At 38.7% G+C, this 27,572-nt stretch overlaps 1 protein-coding gene across 5 annotated transcripts; it reads left to right on the top strand.

The window, feature by feature from the left end:
* The first annotated feature begins 1,061 nt into the window (after positions 1-1,061).
* On the top strand, positions 1,062-26,623 carry LOC143027648 (testis-expressed protein 264 homolog). 5 transcript variants are annotated; one of them, XR_012966626.1, is made up of 10 exons: positions 1,062-1,199; positions 1,458-1,655; positions 3,683-3,821; positions 6,655-6,874; positions 7,139-7,275; positions 7,731-7,806; positions 10,653-10,742; positions 14,891-15,093; positions 17,706-25,522; positions 25,855-26,623. XR_012966626.1 is itself a non-coding variant. In XM_076189044.1 (9 exons), exons 2-8 carry the CDS (start codon positions 1,534-1,536, stop codon positions 15,085-15,087), a joined length of 981 nt encoding a protein of 326 aa, XP_076045159.1. In that variant the 5' UTR covers positions 1,062-1,199; positions 1,458-1,533; the 3' UTR covers positions 15,088-15,093; positions 17,706-26,623. The 5 variants fall into 5 exon arrangements, 4 of the variants coding, with proteins under 4 accessions (XP_076045159.1, XP_076045161.1, XP_076045162.1 ...); XM_076189044.1 differs by having other exon boundaries at positions 17,706-26,623; XM_076189045.1 differs by having other exon boundaries at positions 1,066-1,199; positions 14,894-15,093; positions 17,706-26,623.
* The last annotated feature ends 949 nt before the right edge of the window (positions 26,624-27,572 follow it).

Raw genomic sequence — 27,572 nt, 5'->3', positions numbered from 1 at the left:
CCAAGTCAGGGCCCAATTTAGGGCTAAAGCTGCCACTGCAAGTTTGCAACCGAAGTGCAAATTGGATCACAGGGGACTGTGCATTTGCTGGGGCTACTGTAGCGTCTAGCGCCATCTGTCGCCTGCCCAGCTGCAGCCTGAGGTCGACCACGTGACCCGCGTTCCTACGGGACGCTCCCCGCACCTGACCATCAAACATGTGACCTGCCCAAATACGTAAAAAAACGTCACCTGTCCACGTGACCTGACCTAACCTAACTTAACCTATTTGTGTCATTTTTAGAAGATGTACGAAGTCTGTATCGCCAGAATAAATGTATGGGAATATATGATAACATGTTTATTTCTGCCTTTCTTCTTTTAATATGAATGTAATTAGAAATCTAACTATCTAAGTGATACCTATGTACAAAATATGTGTTTATCGCTAAAATGAATGTATGAAAATGGTAGACCTCACGCTATAGTGCTAACGGGAGGTAGATCTCACGCTATATAGTGTGGTAGACCTCACGCTATAATAGCACCCACTTGCTTTTATTAGGTCCGATCGCCTCGTGAAGGGAATTCATAAACGCGCGTCCATAGTGGCGGGTCTATCGATGTACGAAACACTTTTCAAATTGCGATTTCACATTCAAATACATACAATTTCTCTGTAGATATTATGAATTATCTGAAAAAAATATTTGTTTAACAAATTAATCATTGCAATCTAGACCTTTTCTAGAGCCCCTTTACGAAAGGGAGGGTGAAAATAAAAAGTCTTGCACATTTTTTTCTTTTCTTTCAACGGCACTGTTGGAATGATTTCGTATTAAACCAGAAACTGAACCAGAAGACTTCTGTAAGTATCTATAAGTGAACCACGAGATTCAGTCCAGGCCAGTTGACAGCATAATTGACGACTGTCAATTCCGGCTCTATGGGCATGTGCCACCTTTCCCTAATGCCCTGCTCAGAGGGTTGTGTCCACAAAAAAAAAAAAAAAAAAACCGTATCTCAATGGAGGAGACGAAGGAGATGTCTACATAATTCAAGTTTTGGGAAAGTTAATCGAATATGTCGACAGTTTGGAGTGAGAAGGGTGTCTGCATGTGAGTTTGCTCGGAAAGACCGTGGGGACTGATGCCGTCGTGCAAGTGAAGCAACGCGACCCCTGGTGTATGCCCCTAATTGATGATGGTGACATGGTAGAGGTTGGTGTAATTTTACTGTTCATAGGAAAAAAATGGAAGAGGTTTTTGTACAGCATATGTCTCTACAAGGCTGATTTTGCTTTCATTTTATTTGAATTAAGTCTATTACAAACATATATATTTTATGATTATATATTTTCTTCTCTGTATGGCTGCTTGCTTGGTTTGTAATTATTGTTGTTACCGTAAAATGAAGAAAGTAAAGAATTTAGTTCCATTTGTTACGTATTATATTTGTTTGTTTACATTTCCGAACAGGTCCAGCAATTGTGTATCCAATAGTTACCGGCTAACAGAACTTATGCAGGACAGATTTTCATAAACATTAGTCATTATGGACATGGACACGGCACTTGTTTATGGGCTTATAGCCCTTCTTGCAGTGGTACTCGTTACCATTGGGCTGTTGTTAATCCAGGCTGGATTATTTACTCCAGTTGTTGTCAGAACATGCAAGTAAGTTTGACAGTGCAGTGCAGTACTTGTTTGGATAAAAATGACTTCTTGTAATTTTTTATGAAATTTGTTTTACGTAGAATATATCATTTTGATAAATGTATGAATTTGAAGAGAAAATTATATGTAGTTGGTTGTACAAATTCATAATTCCAGTTATTGTCTGTCGTATGTGTAGAATCTGTTTTTAGTTAAATACTTTTTATATTGGATCATATCATATGTTTGTGGAGATTGAAGATTCTTAACACAAATTAATTTGTTGTAAGAACAGTGCATAACAGTGCATAAACATGATTAAGGTATAACAGACAGGCTTTAGTTATACTCCATAGATTAAAGCAAGTCTTATTTAATAGGTAAAATCTTGCATCTTAAATCTTGATTTCTATCAAGCGTAGACTATGCTTGATAGTGATAGTTCATAGTATGATAATGATAGTAGTTCACTTTTCTTGTACATTGTATCACTGTTGATCAATTATTATTATAACACTGCTTATCACTTAAGATGACTACTTCACTGTCACTTTGTAAACAAAGAATATGCCATGTTATGCTTGATCAGATCTGAACTAATCAGCATCCAATTTGATCACTATCTGATCAAGCCTCATCCAGTTCAGTGTGACAATGGAGTTGGAGCCTCTCCCTATGTATCGGACCTTTTAGCTCTCCAACTCGCTGTTCTTTTAATTTACCATTCTTATTTTATCGTATGTCATTTTCTAAACATTATTATTATCATCATTTTATTTTATTAATTTTTTTCTCTTTTTGTTGGACGAGGATTATCACGATAATATAATAATGAATACACATTGATAATAGTAGAAGAATTTAAGGTATTACTCCAGAAGTACACACGTAAGTGATGTACTGATAAAAAAATTATATCATGTAAATTAAAATGCATCAACATAATATGTTTTTCTAGACAGAAGTTAGTAATATAAAAAACTTGCTAAGAAATATTCTAGCAATAACTCAGACATCGATAATCTTCAAGATGCCATATCTATTTTTGCTTGTTGTGGAAGACAAACTAACGGAAGTCTAATAAATTGGTCTAGTCTAGTCTGATGATCTCTAGGAATGCTAAATGCATACCCCATAAGAGATTAGGATAGGCTAGACTAGAACAATTCATTAGATTTCCATTAGTTCGTCTTTGACAACAAACATTGCATCTTGAAGCTCGCTGATGTTAAAGTTGTTACTAGTGTATCGCTTTTAGTAACTTTTTTTTTATTGTTGGTTTCCACCAATAAAAACATGTATTACGTTGATATATTATAATTTACAAAATTAATATCTAATTTTCTATGGACTTCTGGAGATTTACCAAATTTACTCAAAATGTTATTATAAGGAAGAAAACTATAACTGCTTTGCCTTTATTTTCTTTGTTACAACAGTATTGTTATTGAAATAATCTGTTTTCATGTATCATAGTTGTGTTGCATAAGATTTTTTTTAATGAAGCTATTTCAATAAATATTGAGCATATAGTAAAAAAAAAAGTCTGTACTCTTATGTTGATGTAGGGAGAAGTCTTGTATATTTAAAGGTTTTGCATGTCATCATATACAGTAAGTAAATATAATTAGGTGAATACATACGTAAATAGTGAGAATTTCTATGTTGTATGTCTATAACTACAAAGTTATGTAATACATTCATAAAATTCAACAAGAACCCACTGTGTTGGACAAGTGTTAGTCCCCAGACTGTATTACTACCTGGGCAGTCAATAAATTATTACCATATTTGGTGAAGGCGGGTGATTTGCCCCGCAAAGCATTAGACGCCACTTGAGCCCTGCCCATGTTCCTTCCTCTTTCTCTGTATATAAGACATGCCTTTTGCTCCACTACTCTGTATTCCACTGAAGAGGATCACAGTCTGTGATCAAAATATATGGATATCATCTATTTCATTTCTTCTTATCCAACACAGTGGGTTCTTGTTGAAAAGTGTGTCTATAACTTACGTTCCCCTGTGTGCATAAAAACATATCTTTGCAGACCAGAAATTGGGGAAGTCAAGATTGCTTACAAGTATAACAAAGGCCCTTATAGTGGTTCTGGGCAACTATTTACAGAGGTCCACACACTTCTTCCAGAGTATCGCACCATTGGAGTATATTATGATGATCCTAAAAAGGTAGCATGTTTGTGTATGTTAAACACATACACACAAATACAGTTTTCCATATAGAAATATACTTGGAATAGCTTCAGTTGTTGTTGTTGTTATAAATTTGGAAAAAAGATTCCCACTGGCTTTTAAGGTGAGCCCGTTTGGTGGGTGATTCTGTGTGTGAGTTTGTGTGGTTTGCCACACACACTCATTGATACAGCCCAGTCAGGAAGAACACATGAATTCTGATCTAAATACAGTGAGACTTCTCATTAATGGACGTTAATTAGCTGTGTTTGTGGTGTTTTCACTGTGTTTGCATTGTTTTGGAGTGGTTTTTGGGTGGGATAGTGATTGCACGCACTAAACAACAGCACCCAAAACACTGAAAACACAGCAAAAACACCGCAAGCACAGCTAATTAACATCCGTTAATGATAGGTTTCACTGTATGATCATTGAAAACTAAGGATATAGACCATGAAATTGAAGCTAGATATAATAAATTGGAGAGTTGGTTAATACACATGCACACACACACACACACATCTATGAAGTTCAGTACCAAAAAATGCAAAGTACTGGAAATGGGCAATAGTAGCTAAAAGCCATCCTTTAACTATTCCTTGGGAAGCAAACATGTTACAAATACACATGCACACACATACACACACACATTTATGAAGTTCAGTACCAAAAAATGCAAAGTACTGGAAATGGGCAATAGCGGCAAAAAGCCATCCTTTAACTATTCCTTGGGAAGTAAACACGATACAAAAGCTAAAGAGGAGAAAGACGTGGGAGTGTTGATAAAAGACAACCTGTCATCTGACAGACATATCAGCAGGATTGTGGGAGAGACATATGGAGTACTGCAGAAGATTAAAGTGGCATTCCATTATATGGACGAAGAGATGATGGAAAAAACTCATTGAAACCCTGATAAGTTGAAGACTGGAATATGTGTCATTAGTATGGTCCCCACACAGAGTGAAGGATATAAGCAAGATTGATAGAATACAAAGGGTAGCAACCAAATTTGTCTGCAGCCTGGCAGATAAACCATATAAGGAAAGACTAAGAATACTGGGTCTACCAACTTTGAAAGATTGAAGAGAAAGATATGACATGATTACAGTGTTCGGGTCACTAAAGGGGATAGATTGCATTGGTAGAAGAGATCTCCTGATTAAAGGTGGGAGGGCTTTAAGAGGTCATGGAAATAAATTAAGAAAGACCATGTGTCGAGAGGCTATGAAGAAATACAGTTTTTCATATAGATGCATAAATATGTGGAATAGCTTAGGTGATATAGCCTAAGCTCAAACAATACACGAGTTCAAATCTAAATATGATAATTGGAAATCAAAGATATAGATTATGTTGGAACTGTACATGAATTTGAGTCTAGGTATGTTAGAAAATTAGAGAATAGGAGACAAGACCCAATGAATGTTGCTTCATTCCTGTATACTACAGTTAGGTAAATACACACACAGAGAAACATGAGGACACACAGAGAAACTAAAGAAAGACAGCTACAGAAGAGATCTGAAAAAGAAGTTTCCCACACAGAGTGATTGATGTCTGGAACAAACTGAACATTGAAACAGTTAATGCCAGAACTATACACAAATTCAAATGCAAACTGGATGTGGAGAGATACAAAAACGGGTCAAAACGAGCATAGCTCTAGCTCCGTAAAATGCAACTAGGTACAACTAGGTAAAATGCAGCATTACGTATAGATTAGGCTATATGTAATCTCTCAGATCTCATCTTGGAGGGTAATAGCTGTCAATCATGAATCTGACATGTGATCCAAGGCCATGGTGAATCACACTCAAACACATTTTCATTAAGATGGATAAACTGGAATACCCTAGGCGATATACTACTAATTAGAATCATACATAAATTTAAAATAGATTATGATAATTGATCATAAAGAGACAGGACTCCATAAACATAGCTCTCTTCCTGCATACTACAGTTAGGGAAATACAATTAACTAAAGCCAGCACAATAGAGAAACCAACTACTTATCTTGGATAGGTATGTGATCCAGCCAATGGTAATACACCAACTCTCAGGAAACTGCAGCAGTTCCCAGTTGTATGACTGTACCAACCAGGAGGGGGAGGAGCCAAAGAACAAGCACAGTCGCTAAATGAAGTAAATGACAAGTAGATGAACAGTCAAGCAACCAGCAGATCATAATACCAACTCTAAAGACAAGTTAGAACTGGTCGAGTGGCATTGTTCACCTAATGAAGACACTTCCAGAGACGTGCATTCCCCCCCCCCATCTTCCAATACTTATCCAAACAAAGTTTCTTGATTTTGAAAGAATACAAAGGACAGGGAACAAATTGGCTCTCAGTTTTGTAGATGATCCATATGATGAGAGACTAGAAGCATTGGTGTGCCATCATCTAAAGAAAGAAGAGGAAGAGATGGCTTGATCATAAAGTTCAGGACATTGAAGAAAATGGGAAAAACTGACAGAAAATCTTTCGTGATTTGGAATGTGAGGACATCATGAGGTCATGGGAACAGATTGAAGAAGACCATGTGTTTGAAGGCTGACAGGAAATAGTTTTTTGTGCAAATGCGTCAGTTCCTGAAATAGTTTAGAAAATGACGCAGCCCAAGCTAAAACATTAAACTTAAATTAGGTATGATGTTTGAGAAAAATAAATGGAAACCCATAACCATAGCTTCTTTCTTGTACACTACAATTAAATAAACGCATTTATGCAAACATAAACACACATTTGTATTTGTTTATAATTGTATTTTTTTTTTAACTTAATACTGGATAAATTATTTATATCTAATTGTCTGGCTAAAACAGAAGGACAGTAGTCAGCTGAGATATATTGTCGGCATTATAATTGCCGAGGATGGCCGCAGCCCCAGTGAAGCACATATTAAGGTCTTGGAAGAAAATGGATACAAGTTCATTACATTCCCAGCCATTGAGCATGCTGTGCAAACACGATTCCCCTTCAGAAGCACCGTCTCAATTATCATGGCCATCATGAAAGTCTACCCAGCACTCAGGGAATATGTAGGTTAGTAAAAATGTACCCCAGAATGAGGTTTTATATTAAAAGTGCTGACATGGAAGATGGGTAACTAAGGTAAGCTATAACCCCCTTTGCTACAGAAATGAATAAAATATCCTGGTATTAGGCAGAATGAGAAGTTCTGTACAGAAGGGATTAATCATGACATGTATATATGTTTACATGTATTATGATACATCAGCATGTATATCTACAGTAATTATGATGTATACGTGACCAGAGGTATGATATTATATTTTGTTATCCCAGAGCACCGCAGTCTCTGTGTTCACCCATTCTTGGAGATCTATGACAATGATAAAAAGGAGATCATCTTTGTCGGACCATTAGCTCGACAGGGTGACTTCTATGTCCCTGAGGTTCAGGATGCTGATGAAGAGGATCAGGTAAATTCCTTAATTGTTTCACATACAAGATACCAATAGATTTTTCTGATTAGTTTTATGTATGCAAATGAATCTGTTGTACTATGAGGTGATTTGGGCATACGGAGGAAATGAAAGACTGGCAGTGTGCGGAAAGCACAAGTGGATGGGGTGAGCTTGAGAGGAAGACCAAGCAAATGAAGTGGGTGGAGGATAGGGATGACCTCTCATCCATGGAGAGCTAAGATGAAAGGGACAACAAATGGGTGTGATCGGAGGAGGGTTTGTGTGTGTGTTGGTTGGGCCACCCCTATTATAAGGGGAAAAAGGCCTTTTAGTATATGTATGTATTATTATTGTAGGAATATGAATTAGAATGGTTAATATCTTTGCTTTATAAGTCAGATTATACTGTAATATGAGAATACCTTTTATGTTAATGAGATTGATTCGAGATACTTCCTTTATCCTGTCAGGATGATGACGATGATGATGACACCAGAACTGAAAACTCAAGTCGTTCATGGGACGAGTCAGCATCAATCATTCGAGGTTTGTGTATCATTTATGTGCCAACATTTTATAAACTTTTTGGACATACCATATTTACAGCATACAAGCCACAATAACTTAAAGTAGTAAAACATATGTGGAACTTAATCAAGTACAAAGTTGATAGGAGGGAAATCATTAAAAATTCATTGAACTTTGTGTACTATACGATCCATAGAATGTCGGTAAATATTATTTTAGAGTCCATAGTATATTGACCTCTTCCATAGTATGATGCCTACACAGGCCACGAGGTGCGAGTAGGTATACCAGGATGCCGGTGTTGGTGTCTTGATTATATTTTGTAGCTGTAGCTAAGTAAACCTAAAAATCTGTAAACTGGTTTGATCACATTTTCTGCATTTATTACTACTCAGAGTGAAAGAGAATGAGTTATACAAGGTGTTCAGGATAAATTTGACGCTTTTTTGGGGAAAATTCATATCTTGGCCAAAAATTTATGTATAATTCAAAGTGTATCTCTTAGAGGATCTTTTGCCAAGTACAGCTCACTCTAAGAATCTTCCCTGAGCCTCCACCATGGCCTCTAGGTCGGACCTAAACCTGCAGCACGCGGCCTTCATGATGTCCTTTGAGAGATGCCTGAACACTAGTTTGATCCTAGAAATCAGCTCATCCTTGGTGTTGCAGGCAGTACAATTGGTGTTTTTTCAACTGCACTCCCTATTCCTCATGCACTCCACATGCCCATGCATAATAGTTCATGGGATTGCGAGTTGGGGGGCCAGATGTTGGGACTGGTGAAGTCTTAGAAGTTATCAAATAGCCACTTCTGGGTTTTCCTGGAGGTGTGACATGGAGCTGAGTCCTGCTGCCACACATATGGTCTTCCCGCAGCTACCCTCTCCACCCAGCACTTGACAACATTGGACAGTAACTGAGTCCTGCTTCAAAGATGTGGAGCGGCATGATGTGGCCTTCACTGGAAATGCACCCAAAGACCATCACAGTTTGAGGGAACTTGGTCTTCATGAAGTGTGGGACTTTGTGCAGTCTGAAGGCTACCCACTTGTTGTTCTGCGAGTCGTGCAACTGGTCCTGGCAGAAGTTCTTCTTCTCTGAGAAGAACAAGAGCATCCCCACCTTGACTGGGTGTTTGACCATGTTGAGGAGTTTTTTGGCTTTCGTAAGGCGGCTCTCTTGGGCCTTGTTGGTGACTAGGTGGCCCTTGCCCCTCTTGTATGAGTAGTGAAGATCCTTGTTCAGCACTTTCTTCATAGACGCCACTCCAACACCCCTCTCTCACCAAGGTCCACATTGCCTTGCCTGGATCTTGCTTTTTTTTTATTTATTTTTTATTTATTTATTTTATTTTATTTTTATATATTTATTTATTTTTTTTTTTTTTTTTTTTTGCAGCTTCTCGATGAATTTCATTGTGCAGGCAGTCAGAATGCCTGCAATGATCTTTTCTGCTAGCCACTGCTTCCACATCTCTGTCACAATTCTCCAGCTCATATCTCATGGCCTTCACGGTATTCAAGGAGCACTGAGGTGCAACTAAGATTTTTTTTTGCAGCTTCTCGATGAATTTCATTGTGCAGACAGTCAAAATGCCTGCAATGATCTTTTCTGCTAGCCACTGCTTCCACAACTCTGTCGCAATTCTCCAGCTCATATCTCATGGCCTTCACGGTATTCAAGGAGCACTGAGGTGCAACTAAGATTTTTTAATTTTTTAATCTGGTGTGAATCATCATGATGCAGGTCACTCTCTTTCAATATTCTGGTGCTTTCCAGTTGTCCATGCTCTCTAGCTCTCACACCCATCAATAATACACAGAATCATCTATCCACTTCACTTTACTGCTATTAAATCCTTCAAATAGTTCTGAAATAACATAAAAAATGATCAAATTTATCCCGAACACCCAGTCTAGCAATGATTTTATATTTTATAATGCAAATAGTGTGATGGGTCGTGCATTAGGCATCCAATGCTTCACACGAGAATTTGACTAGTATTGAAGAGGTTAAAAGAAATGTGGGGCAAAGTGCCCAAAGTACAGGATGGTGTAAATGTATCATATACTTTGTTCTGAATATTTTGTGCTGATTGGGATGTGCCTTGTATGCTTCAAAATATGGTCCACATATTGGTATGTAATTTTTACTTTTCAGTGTGATTGAATTTTGTTTTTGTAATGATAAAAAAATATACAACTCTTTGACCCAAAATGGGGATTTTTGTTTTTAAAAAATCATGGCATGTAAAATTTTATTAAAAGCATGTTTGTATATTGTAGTGTGGTGCAGTTTTTTCTTTTCTATTCTTTTTTTGCCAAGGGTGAAATGGAATTGTATATTCCTGCATTTCATCTGCATGACAAACTCATTATTTTTAAGCTTACGGGGTAAGATGCATTGTCTGCATGATACAGAAACACGTTTGTTTTACAAGCATGATTTATTTGATCATTGTTATTATAAAAAAGCCTTGGTATATGTATGTATGTTATTATTATTGTATATGTGTATATATAATATATATATATAAACAGAAGTTGTAGAATATGCTTAGTGGCTGATGCTTGGGAGAGAATCCTTTATAAAACTTAGATTGATTTTTAGTTAAAATTGCATGTCTTTTTTTTTCCCATCTTTTTTCCCCTCTCTCCCTTGAATAGGTTCACATGTATTGATGAACCACGCATTGTTTGTAGAATGCAGGAGAAACTTTTGTACATCTAGTGAAGAAACTTGTATATAAGTTATAAATTGGTATAATACTCTGTGGCAGTTCCTATCACACTTTTAAGGATATGTCTTGGATTTAAGCACTACTAACGCAAACAAATCTACAATCGCTGATATGATTTATTCAGGTGCAGAGGATTCAGAAAATTCAGAAAGTCAAGCTGAAGACAGTTCGGCTTCCCTCTCCCAAGGAGCCGAAATTCCTCCCTTGGAACCAGGTCAGATGGGGTCATACTTCAATTGAATAACTGTCGTCTTTGTACCCTTATGGTTTATGTTGTGCTCGTATGGTTTACGTTGTAGGTAATTTTGTTTTGTCTTTGTTTACATACGGGTTTATGTTTTAAACCATATTTTCATGATGAGTTTGTCAAGTTGATTGTATTGTAAATAAGGTCTTGTCTGCTAAAGGGTCTGATTTTAGTGTTGTCTGAACTAACTGCATGTAATCCAACTGGATGTAGGTTCTTAACATTTAACCGTATACTCTCTTTGGTGATAGAGATAACATACTGAATGACAAGTATACATCCTAGGACCAGTGACAGATACCTTCATGAAATAGTTCTGTAAGCATAACGTCAGAGAGAGCCATCTCCCTGTCACCCACCTTCAGACCCCATCAAAGTCCTCACTCCAATTTTGAGTTGCAGATCTGAGGATCAAACACGAGGAGGAAATATAGAAGAGACAACAAATGGGTGTTGGATGAGTATGGTGACGGATGAAATGTGGGTGTATGCTTTGACTCCACCACCCCGTTTGTGAGGAGGATAGGGCCTTTTGGTCTATCTATATACCAAGGGATTTTTCCCCCTTATAAGGGAGGTAGCCAAGTCAAAAAGCACTCGCCCACTCTCACCCATTCCACTCCTATCCACCACCCTTTCCTCCCTCTTGTCTTAGCTCCTCGTGGATGACAGTCATCCCTGTCTTCCTCCCACTGTCCTGGGTCAGAAGCAATGCAACAAGACACAGTACATCCACAGCAAGGCCACTTAATTTCCACCTTTTTGTGTGTGTGTATATATATATTATGTATACATATATATATATATATATATATATATATATATATATATATATATAATATATATATATATATATATATATATATATATATATATATAAAGTAATCTGTTGAGTTAACAGTGATACACTGATGACATACAGTGTGTGCTAATTCTAGGATTACTCTATTTTGAGTTAATAATGTGCATAGAGGTGCTAGGTGCCAGTGTTCACAGAATGGTGATGAGTGTTTTGTAACCAAGAGGGGGAAGAGGCCAGGGAGGGGTGTGCAGCTGGGCCATATCAGTGATGATAAGATCTGAGGTTGTTTGTTCATAGGTAGGGAAATTTGATACTGAGTGAGATTTAGCTAGTGTATAAACATTCCTAAAAGAAGCAAAGGCATAAGAGGGTCTGGGAGGAGTTTTCCGACCAGAACCCTAAGGTTTGGGTATTTTAATGAATGGGTGGGCGTGGATTTTATGCCTTTGTTTTTGGACTACCTCCTTTGTAAAGAGGAGAAAGTCTTTGGTATTTGTATGTATGTATTTAGTAAAAGAAGTGTGGAAGGAGTGAATATGAGGGGGTGTCCTTGAATGAGATGGATGGATGAGGTGAATGGAGAAGGGTTGTGTATGGATGATGCTGCGATGCATGAGGGGGAGTGGGTGTGGGATGGGGGTGAGGAAGTATGTATAAAAAAAAAAAAAAAAAAATTATGCAGCCCGAAGGGCTGTGGATGTGGTGTCTTGCGACACTGCTTCTGACCCAGGGCAGTGGACAGGATGCAGGGATGACCTGTCATCCAGGAGGTGCCAAGATAGGAGGGAGGGTGGAGGGGAGTGGAATATATGGGAAATGAAATGGGTGGGAGTGATTTCTATGCCTTTTTCTTTTTGGCTACCCCCACTGTAAGGGGAAAAAGCCATTGGTATATGTATGTACCAACCCTGGAACAAAGAGGAGAAAGAGGTGATTTGCTAACCATTTACAGAATTATGAAAGGGATGGAAATTCTTGATAGGGATGACCTACTAAAATGGGACAGAAGAAATACAAGAGGACACGAGAAGAAACTTAAGAAAGACAGTTACAGAAGAGATCTGGAAAAGAATAGCTTCCCACACAGAGTGATAGATATCTGGAACAAACTGAATGAGGAAACAGTGAGTGCTAAAACTATACATGACTTTAAGAAAAAACTGGATGCAGAAAGATACAATAGCAGGTCACTACAAGCATAGCTCTCCTCCCGCAAAAAACAACTAGGTAAAAATACACCACATATGTGATGACAGATGCAGTATACAGGAATTTAACCTTGCCCACAAGGTTTCAACTCCCTCGGAAATGTCAACATTATGATATGATGGACTCAGATGAGCACAAGAAGACAAAACTATTTCCCCACCCCTGTGATTTGCCCAGATGGTGAAATAACACAAAGTTTACAATGTTGCACTCTTTAGGGATATTTTGCCATGCTTCTGTTATGTCTATCACGTCACTGCCTTAGTCACTTCCTTCATTTTGTTAGTCACTGAGGTAATTCTGGACAAGAGGAGGAAGGAAAGTTGTACCAAACACATGGCACTTCACACAGGTTACAAGGTCTTGGCTTAACATTTTTTTTTTTTTTTCTTTCTTTCTTTTCTGCTTCTGATCACAGGCACTGTATGTTCAATCTGTCTGCCGCCTCATTGACTATAATTGCAAAAAAGATTCAGGTCTTTCAGATTATCACTGATTTTGGTGGATAACCGTACCCTCGTTTGAATTTCTACGATTCACTGGGTCGGTATCGGTCAATTGGAGTACTGCACATTATGTTGCTGTTCTAGAAACTCAGTTATTTGCCTTAAGTATAGTTGGGCAAGGTCAACAGGCTGCTACAAAACGCCCCATCACACCAGGAGGAGGAGGTCACAAAGGCACTTCCTTTCACCATCACTCCCATACTTGATATGTTTGTATATATGTCAGAACCTCACATAGATTTTTTTGAGGTGTGTTGGACTGTTGTTTGGGGTGTATTAGTATGGGTCTGTTTATATGTCTACTTGTGAGGCGGCGGCAGCAGCAGCTCCTTAAGATTAGTATTATACGTGAGAGGTCCCCACCGCCCAAATCAGCACATGTACAAAACCTCTATTTTGAGCAGACTGTAGTAGATAGTAAGATAAATGAACTTCTGTATAAGGCTTCATTAATGTGAATACAAAAGGGTAGTCAACCATAGTCATTGGCGAGAGAGGGGCCAATGAACAGTGTCTGTGGGAGACAGATCCTGACTGCTTTCACCACGCAGTTCCATGAGGATGGAGGTCATTTAGAAAAAAAAAGTAGTAGTAGTAGTGCAGGAACCAAGTGCCAGCTCCTCAGGGCTGCACCTCATGGTAGAGGTGAGGAGTTTGGTGGGTCTTGGAGACAAGCAGTAAGAAGATGATTTTCTCTGACATCTGTATTGGAGGACTACCACTTGTAGATACCTGTCATTGTTTCCTGTAAAAAGAAGAGGAAGAAATGGGGAGGAGTCACCAATTGTAGGAAAAATAGAAGTTTATAGAGATCTTGATAATAATAAAGACAGTGCAAGCTTGTGTAGCTGATTCAGTTTAGGGTGTCGACGGGTTTTGAAGACATACAATAGGGAGGTGATTCTCTCTAAATATTTATCTCGCACAACCATCGTTTGCAGGTATCTGTCATCAGATCTATAACATGTTATTACAAAAGTAAATGATAGTAACCTAGTATGTATTTTAACTTGTATTTGAAAATGTAAATTCATGGCAAAAGGTTGTAGAATATTGTAAATGGATTCGTTTACCCATTCTTATATGATAATTGAAATTGTAATGATCATAGTATTAGAAGATTGCCATCTTACAATTTTTTTCTTTTATTTTTTGTAAAAAGACTTTTTTCTTTTTCTTCTTCTTCTAAATCTGTCAGTTGATCCATTACCCCAAACCTTGTGCTTTAGACCTGCAGCACTGAGGAATCTGGTTTCAGCTACTGAAATAGCACTGAGATCACTTAGTGAAAAGATTTTGTGGAGTTTTCTGAAGTAAATGTAGGGCAGTGTAAAGAAATGTGTTCTGTGTCTACTGTGTTGTGATTGCATCTGGGGGCAAGTGGTATCAGGTGCCAGGCAAATTCTCTTTTAAATTTTTTTTCTGGAATGCTGAAGATCACATTTTAATCATAAATTTTCCCGCTTTCATTATAATCATCACATTGCTAACACCTAGCGATAATTTTGTATAGATAAAACAACTGATTATGGTATGTATCTTAAGATTATTGCACTAATATGTAAATTCTTCCGTCTTTCCTATCTGCATACGCATAGCAGCCCCTGAAACAAATGGTGCAACAGGCGGTACTGAGGGAACACCACAAACTGTAGCTAGCGAGCAGGCCACAGGAGAAGATAGTGACGCAAATACTGGGTCATCATTTGAAGAGATAGATGAAAAAGAGGCTGCTCTAATGCAGAATGAAGAAGAAATATACTGCAAGAAGGAAGAGGAGGAAGCAGAACGATAAAACAAGGTGAGGATGAAATTAGTACCAACATATTTGTATGTACGCTGGTGGCATAATTGGGACAGTGCTGGTCTCGCGTTTCCTTGGTTGTGGGTTTGAATCCCACACTCCTCTCCGATTCCCAGCAGTGAATGTTATCTGCCCCAAAAGTCTAAGCACATAGGGCAAAGGTGACGGCTTTGGTCAGAGCTGCATGCCTCCCTGGGTACACTCCTCACCTATTTGTATCAGGGCCCCGACATGGGTAAGTGCCGCCCCAGGCCGAGTCAAAAAGTGACCCCCCACCACCACCACCAACACACACACACACACACACACCACCACTACCACCACCTTCCACATCTGATGGTCACTAGCACGATTCACATGTAACATTCATCCACAAAACAACGTTTATACACACATCATTCGTACACACAACTCATGATAAATAAATCCTGCATTAAAAGTACATTAGGGGGGAATTTGCTTTACCTTCTTTTCACCAAAAGTGGTGCCCCCCCCCCAAAAAAAAAAAATGTGCCACCCTGGGGCATTGCCCCTGCCCCTCCCCTTGTCAGGGCCCTGATTTGTATACCAAAAGTCCTCTTCCCCCTTACAAAGGAGGTAGTCTGTCGAGGCATGCACCCACCTTTCACCCAATCCAACTTGTTTCACTTTTGTCGTAGCTTCTTCTGGAAGAAAGGTCATCCCTACCACCTGTGCCCACTGCCAGAGTCTGAAACAGTGCAGCAAGGAATGTTATCAGGAAAAGTTGATGATGTTATTTACAGGCTGGTACTGAAATAACTAGTCTTTGCCTTTTGATAATTTTACAAGTAGATTTATCACTCCATAGCCTGCAGGGTTGTATTTTGCAAATCTGTAAAGAAACAGTTCATAAAGTCAGTTGCACCATATCTATCTACAGTACTACCCCTCGTTAACAGACGTTAATTAGCTGTGTTTGTGGTGTTTTCGCTATGTTTTTGGTGCTGTTGTTCAGTGCTGTGCAATCACTATGCCACCCAAAAACCACTCCAAATCAACGGATTATTCACATCAACGGACACCGTTACCCCCCTTTTAGTCCGTTAATGAGAGGTAGTACTGTATATACCAATGGCTTTTCTGCCTTTACTAGGGAGGTAGCCAAGTCAAAAGACAAGTACCCAGTCCTACTCGTTTAACTCTCACCCATTCCACTCCCATCGGCCACCCTTTCCTCCCTCTCCTCTTAGCTCCTCGTGGATAACGGATCATCCCTCTATCCCGCCCACTGCCCTGAGTCAGAAGCCATGCAACAAGACAGCACATCCACAGCAAGGCCTCTTCACTTAATCGACAACCCCCTCTTTGTTCCCTTGTGTAGAAAAAGGAGAAGACAGGGAGAAATCCCTTTGTGGTGCGTCAAAATATCATTCTTCCGTAATTATTCCCTACCCCCTGCCCCACTGCCACCCCCCACCCCCTCCTTGCATCACAGTACCATGTATACACAGCCATTCTTCACTCACCCTTATCTCCTGCCTTCTCTCTCCCTTGCTCAACAGACGTTCCCCTCATGCTCAATGCCCCTTTTCACCCCATCCATCCATCTCATCCTTGGTCATCCCCTCAAATTCACTCCCTTAACCTCTGCTTTTCACTCCTGTTTTACTAATCTTTCTTCACTCATTCTTTCCATGTGTCTAAACCATCCCAATACTTTCTCATTAGCCCTACCTGCCATCTCCTTTTCTATCACAGCTCTCCTCCTCACCTCCTCATTTCTCACTCTGTCAAACCTTGTAACCCCTACCATACTTCACAAAGGAAGAACAAACAACAGCAGGTTTACTGGCCCTAATGAGGCTGTTTGCATTTACTAAACTAAGCTCCAGTTAAGAAAACAGGGCAGAAGATGAACTAACACTACTGGTACCACTATCCTATCCAATTACAATTAAATGCCGGGTTGTCTTCTCGGACATTTCATCTCAAACCCATTTAAGCTTTTCCTCATGGCCTGTCTTAACAATTCCATGTCTCTGCCCCATACAGTGCTATTGGCACAACCGCCCCTTTGCATCCATTTCCAAATGCGTATTTCTCATGACACTTTTTAATCCCCCACGGCATTTACTTTCTTCTCTCAATCTACAATTTACTTCCACCTCCACTCCCCCTTTCCTGCCCCCAAATATCCAAAGCTAACCACTTCCTGTAGCCTTTCTCCTTTAAAACTTACAGTGAGACCTCTCATTAATGGACATTAACTAGCCGCGTTTGTGGTGTTTTCGGTGTTTTGGAGTGGTTTTTGGGTGGTGTAGTGATTGCACGCACTAAAGAACAGCACCAAAAACACCGAAAACACAGCAAAAACACCGCAAACACAGCTAATTAACGTCCGTTAATTAGAGGTCTCGCTGTACTTCCAACTCACTGCCATCCTATCCCCTTGCACATCTCATCACCTTAATTTTACACACATGTGTAAAGTTCTGAGGACTGTTGGTAGCCATCGCGGGATTGTGGGTTTTCCAGACAGTGAAGCTGGAAGGATTTTATAATGAATTGTCAGTAATGAATAAGGTTATGAATAGGATGAAAATGGAGACTACTATTTTGTATTTAAAAAAAAAATTCATATGTTTCAGGCAATGCACAAACATGCAAGGATGACTAGCATCGACAGTAGTCGTTCAAGAAACGGAAAGATGAAGATTTGACAGCAGTGTATAGGCATGAAAGAAGAAAGATATATGAAGAGCTTTATGAAAGCTCAGGAAATCAAATTTAAGCTTATAGTGTATTGTAAAGAGTAGTTTTAGATATAGAACATAAATTCGTTCTTCACAAGGACGCTATACAAAAAGGAAGACACATAAAAAGGTATTTTTAGTATCTGATTGATAAGCATATCCCCGCTCAATCGTTAGAAAAAGAGAAAATAAAGTAAAAACAAGGAAATTTATTATTATTTTTATTGGCATGTTCATCATTTAAAGGATGTTAATATTCTTTTGTTTTGTGTGTGTGTGTGTGTGTGTGTGTGTGTGTGTTTTTGTGTGTGTGTGTATAAATCAAAAGCCCATTTTTCACCACATGAGGGGGGTAGCCAATTCAGACCACACGTAAACAAAAAACAGATCACACATAAACAAACGCACTTCTACCATCTCAGCTTCTTGATGATACTGCACAGGATCACCATGTCTTCTGCCACACTGCTTGGGCCAAAAACAATGCAGCAAGGCACAGCTCTTCTGAAACGTGGCCTAACAGCTGAAACTGGTGTACACATACCACTTCTTTGTGTGGCAACCCCTCTCATCCATTGGGGAAAAAAAAAAGTGAGAGAGAAAAAATCTTTTGGGCTATATTATCCCTTCAATTCACAATCTTCCGTTCACTCCTGTTGTTTGTACTCTCGGCCCTGCTCAACAGACATTCCATAGCTATCCAAAGCCACCCCTTCACCCCATCCATCTATCTCATTTTCTCTCTTCCTCATAAACTTACATCATCCTCTTCTGCTTTTCACATTTTCTTTGTTTGTCTTTTCTCGTTCATTCTTTTCACATGCCCAAACCACTGTAATACATAATCCAATATCCCCCCTCCCATCCCTGATTTTCTGTCTTACCTCTATATTCCATTCTATTCTTGTAGCACATAAACTTCGTAAAGGTCTCGTTTGAAAAGAAAATTATGTTTTCTTCCTCCTCTCATATTCTGTGTTTCTTCCTCCTCTCATATTCTGTGTTCCCTGTTACCACTCTGTACTGCACCATGGGCCTAGTCGCTCATGCAACCTTTTTCTTTGCACTTGCGCCTAAATACCTATTTCTCGGAACGTGATACTGAAGGCCGCAGGTCTTCTGCAAGAGACTAGGGAGAATGGTTTGATTGACTGCTCATAACATCTTTTGTTCCACCCAGACATTTGCTTGCTTCTTTTACTCTATAATTCACACTCGTATCCACTCTTCGATTCACTGATGCAAACAACCCAAGGTACTTTAAACTCTCTATTTCCTAAAGTTTCTCATACTTTACACTTGGATACTGGCTGCCATCACTGTTTCCTGTGTATTTCATTGCTTACTTTTGTGCATATTCACTCATAATTGTTCTGAAAACCAGCTACCAGCCCCTTGGGACTGCGCACATGGGAGGCATGTACACACACGTACACACACACACACACACATACACATACACAAACACAAACACACGCACACACAAATTAGAAAGAATCTAAAGAGCAATGACAAAGATGGCACAAACACCTTCAAAATTGACATATGAACAAAGATTGTCCAAACGAACTACCAACCCTGGAACAAAGAAGAGAAAGAGGAGATCTACTGGCCATTTACATAATCATGAAAGGTATGGAAGTTCTTGACAGAGAAGATTTATTAAAGTGTGATAAAAGAAAAGAAAAAGGACATGAAAAGAAACTCAAAAAAGGATAGTTATGGAAGAGATCTGGAAAAAAAAAAAATAGTTTTCCACACAGAATGGTGGACGTCTGGAACAAATTGGACAAAATAATAGTATGTGCAAAAATCATACAAGAATGTAAGAATAAACTAGATGTTGAGAGATACAAAGACGGGTCACTACGAGCATAGCTCCCTTCCCGTATAATACAGCTAGGTAAGTAAATACACACAAACAGATACAGCACGTACACAGACATGGCATGTACACAGACATGGCATGTACACAGACACGTCATGTACACAGACACGTCATGTACACAGACACGCCATGTACACAGACACGCCATGTACGCAGACATGCCATGTACATAGGTACAGCACATACACAGACACAGCATGTTCACAGACATGGCGTGTACACACACACACACACACGCGCGTGCACACAACTAGGTAAATATACATTGATTTGAGGCTAGGTGTAATAAATTGGAGAGTAGGAGATGGAACCCAACAAGCATTTCTCTTCCTGTATACAGTACTACAATTAGGTAAATACAAAAACAAGCATACATGCACACACACACACACACACACACACACACACACACACACACACACACACACACACACACACACACACACACAAAAGGCATTCGATAAGGTACCTCATAGGAAACTAATAAATAAGATAGAGTCAAAAGGTGGCATCAGAGGAAAATTATTGGAATGGATGAAAGACTTTCTGATTGGGAGGAAAATGAGAGTTGTAATTAGAGAAAAATTCTCCAACTGGGAAGAAGTAAAAAGCGGGGTCCTGCAAGGATCAGTACTGGCACCGATCATGTTCGCTGCATACGTTAATGACATGAATGAAGGCGTGGAGTGCTATATAAATTTTTTTGCAGATGATGCAAAATTACTTAAGAAGGTAAAAACGGAAGAGGACTGCAACTCATTGCAACAAGATCTGGACACAATATGGAATTGGACTCAAAAATGGGAAAATTAAATATTAAGAAATGCAGCATAATGGAATTTGGAAAGAGTAAAAATAGAATATCAAAAGATTACAGAATTGGGGAAGAAAAAATAAATAAAACTAACTATGAAAAAGATCTTGGAGTGATGATTGGAAAGGACATGAAACCAGATAAGCATATAAACAAGATGTTCAGAGAAACCTACAACTTATTGAGAGCAATCAAAGTGGCATTTACCTATATGGACGAAGAAATGATAAGGAAAATACTTACTACACTAATAAGACCAAAACTCGAGTACGCAGCATCACTTTGGACACCCAGTACCAAAAAGAATATTAAGAAACTAGAAAGATTACAAAGAGCAACAACAAAACTAGCACTGACACTCGCCGAACTAACATATGAGCAAAGACTATCCAAATTGAACCTACCAACTCTGGAACAAAGAAGAGAAAGAGGAGATTTGCTAACTATCTACAGAATAATGAAAGGAATGGAAGTTTTAGATAGGAACGACCTATTAATGTGGGACAACGGTAAAACAAGAGGACACGGAAAAAAATTGAAAAAGGATAGTTATAGAAAAAACTTGAAAAGGAACAGTTTCCCACACAGAGCGATAAATACATGGAACAAATTAGACAACAAAACAGTATGTACTAACACTATACAAGATTTTAAGATAAAACTTGATGCGGAGAGATACAAAGACGGGTCACCACGAGCATAGCTCCCCTCCCGTATATTACAACTAGGTAAACTAGGTAAATACACACACACACACACACACACACACACACACACATATATGGCACATTTGACATGTACATATTTACATAGTTGTATTTTACGGGAAGGGGAGCTATGTTCATGGTGACCCGTTTTTGTATCTCACAAGATCAAGTCTGTTCTTGAATTCTTGTATTGTGTTTGCACACACAATTTTTTTGTTCAACTTATTCCATATATCTATCACTCTGTGTGGGAAGCTGTTCTTTTTCAGGTCTCTTCTGCATTGGTACCAATGACAGCTTAGTTTACTGGAATGTTTTGATGCAATAGTTTGAACATTGTTGCTTTGCAATGGAAGTGTGATGTTATAACTTATTCAGAAACGACATGCCCTGGACAGCCAAATGTTGAAATGTTTGTTGACATTGTGCTATATCTACATTGAAAATTTATTTCTGCACACTGTCAGTGAAGTATATGTGATATTTGCAGTAACAAAGAATGGGGCAAACATAAAAAGTAATCAGTCTGTGCTTCGTAACGAAAATTCTAAGATGATTGGAAAATTGGCCAGCGAGCAATACTTTCTGAGTGGAACTTGTTTTTATAGTGCATTTAAATTAATTTCCTTGTGGCAGCAATAAAACTTTAATTTGTAATAAATTCATCTTCAGGAAACAACCATAATCTAAGCGAGACAGGGAACACATGTGTATTTCTTTTTAACTATCTTCAGCTAGCAGGTACCATGTTGTTAATGAAATCCTGCCTTGCCTTTAGTTTTTATTTTATCTGAAGATAAATTTGAGGGAAAATATTTTCATAAATTTTCCTGAGTTTGCTTGTATCTCTTGCTGCTGTTCAGTGCTACATGTGCTTTATCTTCATGATATTGCCATCAATACCAAGTAAACACTAGGCTAGCCAGAGGGTGCCATGATCACTATCACTAACAAATGGCATTATATTACCCAGACACTCGTACATACTCAGCACAAAAAAAGAATATAAAGAAATTAGAATCCAAAGAGCAATGACAAAGTTGGCACAATACGTACATATATACCACTGGCGAGAAATGTAGTAACACGTTTGTAAAACACAACTAACACCATAGTCAGACGAAAAAAAGAGTTGAGTAAGCGAAACTATATATTTCAGTTGAACTGCAATCCTCTTCAGTAGTACCTACTGAAGAGGGTTGCAGTTAGCAATCGAAATATATTGTTTTGCTTACTCAGCTCTTTCTTTCGTCCAGCTGTGGTGTTAGTTGTGATACATACATACATATACCAAAGGCTTTTTCTCCATTATAAGGGAGGTAGCCAAAAAACAAAGGCATAAAAACCACTCCCACCCATTCCATCCCTATCATACTCCACTCCCCTCCACCCTCTTCCCTCCCTCTTATCTTGGCACCTCCTGGGTGACGGGTCATCTCTGCATCTTGTCCACTGCCCTGGATAAGCAGTGTTGCAAGACACAGCACATCCACAGCAAGGCCGCTTTATTAAATCAGCAACCCGCCCTCTCCATCCCCTCATGCAGAGAAGGAGAACCTGGAACAAAGAAGAGAAAGAGGAGATCTACTGGCCATTTACAGAATCATAAAAGGGATGGAAGTCCTTGACAGAGAAGATTTATTAAAGTGGGATAAGAGAAAAACAAGAGGACATGAAAAGAATCTCAAAAAGGATAGTTATAGAAGAGATCTGAAAAAGAATAGTTTCCCACACAGAGTGGTAGATGTTTGGAACAAATTGGACAAGGCAACAGTGTGTGCAAAAACTATACAAGAATTTAAGAACAAACTAGATGCTGAAAAATACAAAGATGGGTCACTACGAGCATAACTCCCCTTCCTGTATAATACATGCACACTCATGCATGCTCATATAGACATGCACACACTCGTGCACTGGCTTGTGTAGTGGTTACGCTCTAGACTGTTAATTGTCAACTGTAATTTGAGGTCCACTCAGCTGAAAAAAGAAAAAAATATTGTTGCACTGCAAGCAGCAGTCCAACTCTGATGGGCACTGAGTTTGTGTGTGTGTGTGTGTCAGGTCACAGTATTACCCATAGCTTGGGCCATATATGAGCTAATAGCTCTCATTCAGAAGGGAAATAGCTGTTGATCACAAGTCCAACATATAATCCAAGACAAACACGCTGAACAACCATGTTGATATCACGGAGCCTTGTTGCAGCCCTACCTTCACTTCAAACCACTCGCTCTTCATTACTGACCCGTGCACATGCCCTACTAATGGAGTAAAAATTTAAGACTGCCTTCATTTAGACTTTTCTTTATACTTTTAACATACATATACCAAGGCTTTATCCCCCTTACAAGGGAGGTAGCCAAAAAGAAAAAGGGTATAAAACCATTCCCACCCATTCCATCCCTAAATACACTCCACTCCCCTCCACCCTCCCTTTTATCTTAGCACCTCCTGGATGACAGGTCATCCCTGCACCTTGTCCACTGCCCTGGGTCAGAGGCATTGTCACAAGACACAGCACATCCACAGCAAGGCTGTTTCATTAAATTGGCGACTTGTAACATATTCCACAATTTTCTTTTAGCCTTCTCATATGCATTCTTCAAGTTCTTGAATACCCAGAGAACATTGTTAAACTTTGCCAGAAACTTCTCAGATACCTGTCTTATAACAAAAGTTTGACAAATGCACCCATTTTCTTTCCTAAATTCACGCTGCTCTTCCTCAGTCACTCTATTTCCATTCTGATCTTCTCAATCATCACTTTGATCTTACCAACCTTACACAACAAAAGTGATCTACAACTACTACAGTTATACCTGTATCCTTATCACAATATCTCTTCTAGTGACTTGGTCCTAACTAGAGTATGTTGCCAGTTTCCTGGAGGCTGCAGGACTTCTATAAAAGAGACAGGGGACAGTGGATTGATCCCTGCCCCATGTATAGCACAAGGATATACGATTTGGGTGATGGAGAACATAAACACAGGGGAAGGCTTGAAACCCTAAACACTCTAACGTTTCGTTCTCGTAGAACTTCTTCGCGAACAAAACGCTAGAGTGTTGAGGGTTCTGAGCCTTCCCCTGTGTTTATGTTCTCCCTCATCCAAATCATTTGTCTAGATACTTATCAACAAGGATATATGCACAGTAGGATACTTACCTCCCTGAGACATACATTGAACAATCCCACCAGCTACTCGATTGCTACTTCACCCTTTGCTACACATTCCACATAACAGCCATCCAATCCATGTGCCTTTCTTTGATTTTTTTCAGTGCTACATCTACTTTGTAATAGCGTTAACATTCTCACCCATCACAGTTATTCTCTCCAAGCCTCTCCCACTGACACAATCAAAACCTCCCAGTCCTCCTCGACATTCAGCTTTTCCCTGAAATACTCGACCCATCTCCCTCTGAGAGCCTTATTTTCTACTAACAACTGTCTATCTACTCCACACACTACCCTCTCCATGCTATCAGATTCTGTTTGTACTTTTTCACTTCTTTCCAAAACATCAGTGTATTCCTTTCAAAAATATATGATAAATGTTGAGAAAATCAGTACCTATGCCATCCATAGTTGTAATTGAATTTGTTATTAATGGTACTTTTGTCCCTACCATAAATTTTTCTCCAAAAGAAATTCAGTAAGGAAAATATTGAAGAGGATAAAAGGTTGCCCTGTCTGTGATGAGCATAATTGTCATGGCAAGTGCGGAGTATGCATGAAAGGTTATTGTGCATTGTAGACAAACGTTCCGAATTAATGGATTGAATGATATTTTTCATGGTTTTAAGTTGGCCCCCCTTTATCACCCAAATGTAAGAGTTGCAACGACTTTGAAGAGTGTATAACTTAAAAAAAAAAAATTAGTTCATAAGCTTAAATTTCTTTGTTCCTAGATATTACCTCAGGTGTTCAAGGATTATGATTGGTAGTATTGGATCTGCAATTTGTTAATTTTTTGTGATATGTTATTTTGTAAGAGGAATATTTTGGTTTTGGGTAGTAACTTTCATTGTCACATTAACGGTATTGACCTTGGTACAATAGGCTCAGTATTTCATATTATGACCCATTTCGCTTGACTCATCAAATTCATCTTTTCATGTCAAGAAGCATGTCCATTTGTCCAAGCCATTTTTTGCATAATATCTGCACAGCAGTAGCTAGTTCTCAGATGCAGTTAGAGGTATTCAGTTGCATTAGATGAAATAAAATGAGCAAACATTGGGAAGACAGATTTCAGGTTTGTGAGCCATAAACACAGTTGCTGTCTTGTAGTAGGCAGGCTTCAGTGGCGGCGCCAGGGGGAGACTTGGGGGGGCTTTAGCCCCCCCCAAAAAATGGCCAGCCCCCCCAAAAAAATGGCCAGCCCCCCCAACTGAAATGAGCAGATTGAAGATTTAAAACACTCATTGAAATAATTTTATTAAGTGGAATTTTTAATTGCCAGGGCTAAAGATTTGTCAGCCATCAGTGCTAGCCCTACCATTAACCCCCTCCCCTTCTGAAATGAGGATAATATATGTGTATTATCATATTACTATTAGCCCCCCTAAAAATTTGCTCAGCCCCCCCTTAGCCTCCCCAACTAAAAATTCCTGGCGCCACTGCTGGCAGGCTTGAAATGTCTTCAAATGTGAATCAAAGAATATTAAGGTGTGGGAAAGAAATAATATAATAACAGGATTAGGAAAATGGAGGAATCTCAGATTGTGGAGTGTGAAATGTGAAAATTAAAGGGAAATCAATTGGTATAAAAGATATCAAAATTGGAGCTGGAAATGTAGTTGATGGAGGCAAAAATCGATGCATGAGGAGAATGACAATTGCTAGTGTAGACTGAATTACATCAGCCTGATTAGAGATTAAAGAAACAATCAGATATGTGTTTTGTTGAGAATAAGTTTAATGGGGAAAGTTGTGATGACTGAAGAAAACCAAAGCTAGATGAAGTGGTTCTCGGAGAAGGTAAGGCTGAAGTAATGCGTATGAAAATGGCAATAGAGAGGAACCAGTATAGGGGAATTTACAATTACTTATGCCCAACTTATGACAGAGAAGATCACAGAGGAAAATGTAATACAAAGAGTTAGTTTTGGGTTCAGAGGTGCACTTTTAGAAAATGATTTAAAGTTAAATATAATTCTGTTAGGAAATTTGAATTGTTGAGATATGAATTGGGAGGATTGGTTGTTACAAATTTTAGTTTACTGGTACTTCAACCCTTGGGAGGAGTGGGGAAACAAACAGAAATGAAGAGTCATTTAGTAATATTGTACCACAATTTACACTGTTGAATATAGCAATGAACAACGTATGACCCGATGGATCAAAGGAACAAGATTTAGAGGTAAATATACAAGAAGATTGGATATATATATATATATATATAAAACTTACATATATTTAAAACATACACCAAAGGCCCTTTCTTCCTTATAAGGTGGTTGAGTCAAAGTGCACGCCCACTTTCTATGTGGGAAAAAAAATACAGTGAAGCCTCTCATTAACGGATGTTAACTAGCTGTGTTTTCGGTGTTTGAGTGGTTTTTGGGTGGCATAGTGATTGCACGCACTAAACAACAGCACCAAAAACATCGAAAACACACCGCAAACACAGCTAATTAACGTCCGTCAATGAGAGGTCTCACTGTAATAATAACAATACCACCTCTACACCCTGTGCTTGTCTCCAGCCACATCACTCTGGTGTAGAGCAATGCAACAAAACACAGATTGGATTTACTGTTAACAAAAGACCCCAGTATTCATGAATTTCTTAAATGCCAGTGTTCTACAGGTAAGAGTGATCTTGTAGTCCCTGAGTACCACATGGCAGAAGGAGATACAAGGTGTGTTGCCTCAAAAACTTTGAAAGGCATTGGCAAGATTGGTAAAGAAGCTCTTGATATGGAAGAATATTGAGAAAACGAAGATAAATTTAAGAATATGGAATGATTGAAGGGTATTTTTAAGAAATAAAATTTTCTGCATGTGTGTATTAATTTGGTGGAGGATATAAATGCGTCTAGAATAAATTATGATTACTGGAGACACGGATATGGGACCCCACAAGCAAAGATGTATTCTGTATGTTACAATTAGGTAAATGCAAGTCCTTCATTGATTTTGTTAAAGAGTTGCAGGTAGGAAATAAACAAGACTCGTTTATGGTCTGATGAAAATGAGACCTCACGAGTGAAGAAAATGTCAACATAATTTGAAATATGTATTCGGAAAGGCTTCACAGCTGAGCCGAGATTTGCAATGTGATTGTAGAGTATATATTAAGATCACTTTTTTTCGCCTGTAAATTTTAATTATGATAGTGCTTT

This window comes from Oratosquilla oratoria, chromosome 8 (genome assembly GCF_046742065.1).
Source record: "Oratosquilla oratoria isolate Oo_2021 chromosome 8, ASM4674206v1, whole genome shotgun sequence".
Taxonomy (NCBI): Eukaryota; Metazoa; Arthropoda; class Malacostraca; order Stomatopoda; family Squillidae; genus Oratosquilla; species Oratosquilla oratoria.
This window is presented reverse-complemented; position numbering and strand designations above follow the sequence as displayed.